A 7019-nucleotide genomic window follows, 5' to 3' on the forward strand; every position below is an offset into this window, starting at 1 on the left:
AACTTAGCCCAAAGGGAATTTATTGGGAGGGTGCTGGGGACTCCCGGGTGGAAAAGAAGGCACAAAAAGGGACCCTGCAGAGGGCCCCTGGGCAGCTCAGCCCGGGGTGTGGGGAGCTGCCGAGGAGGATGGAGGCCGTCATGCCTCTGCCCCCAGGGCTGCGCCCGCCTGAGGGGAGGTCTTCACACGAAGGAGCCAAGGAGCTGGGGGCACAAATAAACGCCCTCCTCCCTCTGTTACTGCCCTGCCTACACCAGGCCTGGGGTCCAGGAGCTGGCAGGACTCTCCAGACATCCCGCAGGCAGTGTCCAGCCGTGACGAGGGTCAGGGTCGAGTCCAACACCCACAGGTAAGATGCGGGGTTCACAGTCACGGTCACGGGGGCGGGAGGGGCGTGTCCGGGGTCTCTTCTTCCCTCCTGAGGGAAACCACAGCGCCCACAGCGCGGCGTTCTGTCCCTTCCAAACACACGAGCGCCTTCCAGAGGGTGCTGGGCGCCCTGGGGAAACCGCTCGGTGGGAGTGGACGGTCTTAGGCTCGCAGGAAAAGGGCTGCTTTTCAAATCAACAGCAGCAGAGGAGGGACAGCATTTGTGGCTGTGAGCGTGTGTATGAATACGCGTGAGCGTGTGCATGTCTGTGTCAAGTATGCAGGCCCGTCTGCGGGCGCATGTGCACGAACGTGGGAGAGCACGTGCGCATACCGGTGCCTCTACAAAGAGGGTGCATCGCACTAAAGCAGCTAAAATGATGAGAAACAAGCTTTTCTGCTCTCAAAGCATCACAGCAAGACCAAAAGTGGAGGGGGTGGGGGAGAACCTTGCGTTGAGAGGGTGGAGTGAACACCCGTCAGGTCTCAGCAGACGGGGAAGCAGCCCTAACTGGTTCAATCATTTCCTGCACCCCTGCCCCGCCCCGCAGTTGCACTTTTGTAGCACCAAGCACTCTCCCTTTGTGGTATTTACTACGGTTAAATTTTTTTCTTCCAGTTTTCTCGAGATACAGTTGACACAATCACGATTAATATTTTATTTCTATTGAAGTATAAAATATACATGGCATCATAAAGGGCACTCAAGCTACACACTCAAGTGTGTAGCTCGAGTGCATTATACGTATCTGTGCACCACGTTTCCACCCCCCCCTCCCCCCAGTCAAGACGGAGAACTTCTGTAGCACCTGACGGTTCCCGATCGTTGTTCCCAGGCAATACCCACACACCAAAACCTGGGAAGTTGAGTTTCTGTCACACTGAACTCCACTTGGTCTGAGTGCGCAGGGTTGATGTTCATCTCCTTCGCTAGACATTAAGCACCACAGGAGCAGGGGTGAGTGCCCTCTGTCGATTTGTGCCCCAGCCCCAAGCACAGCCCTGGGTGGTGAGTAAAGGTCCGTGGAACTAACACCGTGATGTTCACCACCCAGCTGGGCAACAGACCTGGGCAAGGCGCCTGCAGGCGATGCCCGGGTGCTGGCATTCATTTATTCCTGCTGGAGTGTTTGATCTTTGGATGTGATACGGAGATCGTGCACCTGCTTCCATTCCTCTGTCCTCATCCTGAAACCAGGGCACCTCCAGGTGACTGCAGGCCCCCTGGAAGAGAAGCTGCAGGCTGCAGGGGGTGGGCATGCCCAGACCACACATGCACGTGGGCCCTCCTTATGTCAGCGCCAGTGGCTGAAGGGGCCCCCAAGGAAACCACTGCCCTAAGGGGGCAGCTCCAAGATACAGCAGGATGTGGGGCATGGTTAGTGCAGCCTCCAAACCAGACGAGAAGTGATGGGAGAGTCACATGGAGAACACAGACGGGGCCTCAGCACACGGTATCTGACACCACAGGCTCACTCAGGAGGACCCCTGCACACATACACATGCCCTCTACATGTCCCGTTCACACGTCATTCCAGCAAGACTGCTTTCAGCTGCAAGTAATAGACAAGCCAGCAGCAGTGGCTTAAATAGGCTGGTTTATTTTCTTACATTGTGAGCTCTGGAGGTACATGGCTGGAGACACTCGTTTAGTGGCTGCACGATGTCTGGTCAGGGCCAGTGGTGCTGCAGCACCGTCCTCACCACCCCTGGAGGATGAGTGGTGCAGAAGACCCGGGGATTCCAGCAGACTGCCCCTGACGCTTCACTGACCAGGACCCTTGGTCACACGCCTCTCTTGGACCAATCACTGGATTGTGATTGGCTCAGACTGGCTACTACCTCCTGGGACTAGGAGAGCCTGTACCTCAGAGGTCACGGGGCCTCTGCCCACCAGTGAAAAAGTGAGGACCGTTAGTAGGAGGGGGATGGCTGTTTGGTCTACCATGAGGACAGGACACCCGCTCGGGGTCCTGAGCACCCAGACTGCACTCTTCTCACTCAACCAATGCTGAGGGAGCATGTGGGGTGTGACAGCCGCTCTAGGAGCACGTGGCCCTGAATCGGTACACACACAAGGGGACCCCAGGAGGGCTACATGCCACCACGCAGATGCCAGCGGGTGGGCAGGCAGGGGGCCCCTTCTGCAGAGAAGGTGCCAGACAGAGTCAAGGATGAGCATCTTGCCCTGATGATGGGCAACCCGGCCAGCTGCCAGGGCTGACGGACGAGGGCTGTGGGGTGGGGCACGGTGGGCCACTCCAAGGAGTCTGGGTTCTATTCTGAGCATGATGGGAAGCCTGCGGTTTTGAACACAAATGGAGCCAAACCTGCTTGTTTTTAAGAGATCACTTTGCCCGGTGGAGAATGGCTCCCCTAGGGGCAGAGGTGAAGCCAGGAGACTGGAAATGTGTGTGCAGGTAGGAAACGCAGAGTTTTGGAAGGGGCATTGGGGGCCGAGGGGAAGTCTCTGGAGCTGCTGACGTGCCTTCCTCAGAGCTGGCAGGGCTCCCCAGCCCACTTCACCACGTAGACTGCAACTCCTCACCCTCCTCCAGACAGGTTTCTAACAGCCAGGGCGGTCCAGTTCCTGTGCTTCTTCCCCGGGGAAAACCTGGCTCTTATGGGCACTCTGCGTCTTCGGGGTCTGCTGTCCGCCATGCCCTCGCCCCCTCCTCACCCCGTCCTGGCACATAAAAGCACCTAGTATTGCCCCTGTGAACAGGTGTGCCCACACTCACCACCACGCTTGTCTGCACTGACACAAGCAATCACCAGGGGGAGGGGGGCAGCTTCCGGAGCCAACCTCTCACTGGCCGGGTGACCTCAGACAAGTTGCTGGACCTCTCCACGCCTCAGGTTCCTCATTTGTAACGGGCAGAACAACACCTATCTCAGGGCTATCACAAGGATCATGTGAATTATCACACCTACAAGTGTCAGCTGGTGTTATTAGCATTCTCAGGTACAAACCACCTCTACACACCCACAGCACAGCAATGGACCATCACGTGCCTGGGTGGGGCGAGGGGCGTGGGGCTGGCCTCCGCCTATGCTCTCAGGGCTGGAGCTCAGGGCAGTGGCAGCAGGATGGCCTGGGGGTGCAGCTGGGCTGACAGCAGACCTGCAGGGCAGGGTCCTCGCCCCGGGCTATCTGGCTGGGGCTGAAGGTCACGGCAGCATCAAACTGGGCCTTGAGCAGCTGAAGTTGCTTCAGCGCCTGCAGCGCCTCTGGGGTGACCTCAGCCACACCCCCCAGAAGGTTGTAGTTCTCACCAGGGTCCTCAGACAGGTCAAAGAGCAGCGGGGGCTCATGGGCAGTCAGAGGACTAGAGGCATGGCAGGCAGGGTCCGCAGTGGTGTCGCTGTGGACAGAGCCTGGGGAGGGGGGCACATCTGTGCACAGGGCAAAGGGGGGTGTGGGCTCTGGGGTTACGAGGGGTGGGCAGGGCTGGGGGAGAGGAAGTTACCCTGGGTGAAGAAGTGTGCCTTGTACTTCCCGCTCCGCACAGCAAAGACCCCTCGGACCTCGTCTGGGTAGGCCGGGTAGAAGAAGAGGGTCTGCCGGGGGCTCTGGGGGCAAAGTCGGGGGTCTGCACATACCCAGAGCCTCAGCTCTGCGCTGGGCCCTGGATGTGCAGTGGCTCCCTGCCCACCTGAGAGCCCCAGGGGCGGCACCACTTGGGCGCTGCTCAGCAGAGGGTCTGCCTGGTCCCAGGGACTTCAGTTGCTGCCCATACGCACTCCCGGGGAGGGTAAGTTGTGGGGGGGCCGGGGGGGGTTGGGGGAGCTGGGGTCATGAGGTCACGGGCCCTACCTTGCCTGTGCCCAGCAGCAGGGGGCTGAGGTCAACGCCATCCAAGGTGACATTGGGCAGTGGGGCCCCTGCCAGGGCTGCCAGGGTGGGCAGCAGGTCCAGGGAGCTGGCTAGCTCGTGGGTCACACCTGCGGGTAGAGGGCTGTACAGTCACTCCATTTGTGGTCAGGGCTGGGGAGATGGGGCCAAGAGTCCAGGAGGAGAAGGCCTGAAGACTGACCAGGAGCAATGTGGCCTGGCCAGAAGGCCAAGGCAGGCTCTCGGACACCCCCCTCGAAAGTGGTTCCCTTTCCGCATCGCAGGAGGCCAGAGCAGCCGCCGTGGGACATCCGCATGGTCTCAGGTCTGGAACGCACGAGAGGTTATCTGCGATGAGGAGCCCAGGGCCTCTGGCCTGCCCCAGTGAGCCCAGCCCCAGACTTCTGAGTTACACGTTTTGCCCAGAAATGGCCAGCATGTGCCTGTCCGCTCCCTGTCCTACCAAGACAAGCACCTCCATGTACTCGTGGCCCCCAGCCTCCCACACACATGCACCTGGTGTCACCACATATGGCCAGCATCTCCCGAGACCCCCTTATCCCACTACGTCCTCGGCCAGCAGTCAAGATGGGAAGACCCCAGGACCCTGTGAGGGATCGACCAGCGTCCTCTGCCCCCTGCCAGAGTACCCGTTGTCTGCAGTGAAGAAGACCAGTGTCTCTCCGAGCAGCCCCAGGTCCCCCACAGCCGTCATCAGGGCCCCCACAGCCGCATCCAGCTCCATCAGGGAGTCCCCAAACGGCCCTCGGCCGGAGCGCCCCGAAAAGCTCTGCCCACTGAACTGGGGATAGTGGGTGTGCTGGGGATGGAGACTGGAGTTAGCAGCAGGTAGGGGTCACGGGCAGCCCTGGACTCGGGGGTGGGGGGGCCACGATCACTCACGTGGGAGGCGTAGTACAGGAAGAACGGGCGGCCCTGGCGCTGGGCATCAGCCATGAGGTCACGGGCGAAGGCCACGTATCGGGCCTCAAGTCCAGGAAGCCAAGGGGGCTGTGCCTCCACCGATAGGTTGGCCAACAGAGGGACAGGGACCAGGCCCTGGTCACAGCCGCCATCGCAGGGGGTGGCCGGCGGGAAGCAGGTCAGGTTCTGGCAAGGGCCCTGGGGGAGCAGCTCATTCAGAGGTCTGGGCTGTGGGCTGGGGCTGTAGGGTCAAGGGGAAGGACCCCTGTGGTTCCTACCTGGTCATGGGAGTATGGGATGCCCAGGAACCGATGGAAGCCATGGTGGGGGGGCAGAAAGGCCCCCTCAGGCCCCACCCCAAGGTGCCATTTGCCAGCTATCCCTGTGAGGTAGCCTCGGGCAGCCAGGACCTCAGCCAGGGTCACCTCCTCCAGGGGCAGGCCCCCTCGGGAGCTGGGCTCCAGAACGCCAGGGTACAGGCCCATCCGAACTGGGAGTCGGCCGGTCAGGAGGGCAGCCCTATAGGACAAGTCACAGAGTCCGTGAGACAGAGCAAAAGTGATTGAGATGAACACAAGGAGAAGGGGAGAGAGAGGACAAAAACAAAGAGACGTGAACTTCTCCATAGAGAGATGGAGACCCTCTTCCTCCCTCTGCAACCCAGAGTGAATCTGGGAGGAACTGGATGGGCAGGGGTGGGCATTTGGGGTGAGCGCTCCCAGTCTCCTTGCTCACCGGGAGGGTGTGCACAGAGACACAGGCACGTAGAAGTCCGTGAACCGCAGACCCCCTGCGGCCAGCTGGTCCAGATTGGGGGTGGTGGAACTGGGGTGTCCATAGGAGCCCAGGTCCCCATAGCCCAGGTCATCAGCAAAGATCAGCACAATGTTAGGTGGGCTGGTAGCAGCCAGGCCAGCGGCCAAGGCCAGAGTGAGGGCCCACAGAGCCACCATGGCACACGGCACAGACAGGCCTGTAACAGGAGACCCTTGGGAGAGAAGGCAAACTGGTTCCAGAAAGCTCTATCCCAAAACCCCAGACCCAAGGCACTGCCCTCCCCTGATACCCCAGACACAAGGCACTACCCTCCCCCGATACCCCAGACCCAGGCACTAACTTCTGATACCGCAGACCCAGGCACTAACCTCTCCTGAGACCTCAGACCTAGGCACTACCCTCCCCTGAGACCTCAGACCTAGGCACTACCTGAGACCCCAGACCCAAATACTCCCCCGACTGAGACAACTCCTTTCCTGAAGTCCCAGCGAACTCGGCACCCTGAGATCCTTGACCTCAACAGAACACAGGAGCCCGTAGCCTGGGATCTAACTCCCTGGAGACCCACAAGGGCCAGGACACCTTTAGATTCTTAGGCGGAGATCTCACCCTCTTCACGTAAAGGTCCCGGCCCAGGCTCGTGATCAGGGGCAGAAGTCCCAGGACACTGACCCGCGGGGGCCCGCGAAGCGGGACGAAGGCAGTTCACGGCCGAGGAGGGGCGAACGCGGAACAGTGGGCAGCAGTGCCCTCTGCTGGCGCTTCCGCCTGGCCCGGCCCCGCCCCCGGCCCGCCCTGCGACTCGCCCCCTGACCCCGTGACTTCCGCGCGGCGCGCCCAGGGCCGGGGCTCAGGGCCGGGCAGGGGGAACCAGGCCCGGCGGGTGTGGCGAGGCCTTCTCTGACCGGGGTTGGGGCGGGGTCGCGATCCGGCGGCGGGGGCCCGGCCCGGGCGGCCTGGGCGGGGGGTCGGCGCGGTCGTGCGCGCGCTCCGACCCGCTTTGCGCCCCGAGGCAGTTGGCGCCAGGTGCGGGGCGGCCGGGGAGGTGCTCGCAAGCGGGCTGCCGGCGTTCGCGCTCGGCGCGCGGTGTGTTGCTTAAGGGGCCTGAACCCGG

The 7019-nt window shown here is 61.5% G+C and overlaps 1 protein-coding gene across 4 annotated transcripts; it reads right to left on the reverse strand.

Annotated features, from left to right (window-relative positions):
- Positions 1-1113: 1113 nt before the first annotated feature.
- Positions 1114-6716, reverse strand: ARSA (arylsulfatase A). Of its 4 annotated transcripts, none has more exons than XM_036867404.1 (9): positions 6515-6669; positions 5864-6116; positions 5407-5647; positions 5108-5326; positions 4855-5024; positions 4407-4531; positions 4187-4314; positions 3840-3942; positions 1114-3055 (listed from the first exon to the last, which is right to left on the reverse strand). In XM_036867404.1, the coding sequence occupies exons 2-9, from the start codon at positions 6079-6081 to the stop codon at positions 2991-2993; spliced, it is 1269 nt and encodes a 422-aa protein (XP_036723299.1). In that variant the 5' UTR covers positions 6082-6116; positions 6515-6669; the 3' UTR covers positions 1114-2990. The 4 variants fall into 4 exon arrangements, with proteins under 4 accessions (XP_036723299.1, XP_036723298.1, XP_036723296.1 ...); XM_036867403.1 differs by having other exon boundaries at positions 1115-3747; positions 5864-6101; positions 6515-6716; XM_036867401.1 differs by lacking the exon at positions 1114-3055 and adding an exon at positions 3301-3747.
- Positions 6717-7019: the final 303 nt, after the last annotated feature.

This window comes from Balaenoptera musculus, chromosome 10 (genome assembly GCF_009873245.2).
Source record: "Balaenoptera musculus isolate JJ_BM4_2016_0621 chromosome 10, mBalMus1.pri.v3, whole genome shotgun sequence".
Taxonomy (NCBI): domain Eukaryota; kingdom Metazoa; phylum Chordata; class Mammalia; order Artiodactyla; family Balaenopteridae; genus Balaenoptera; species Balaenoptera musculus.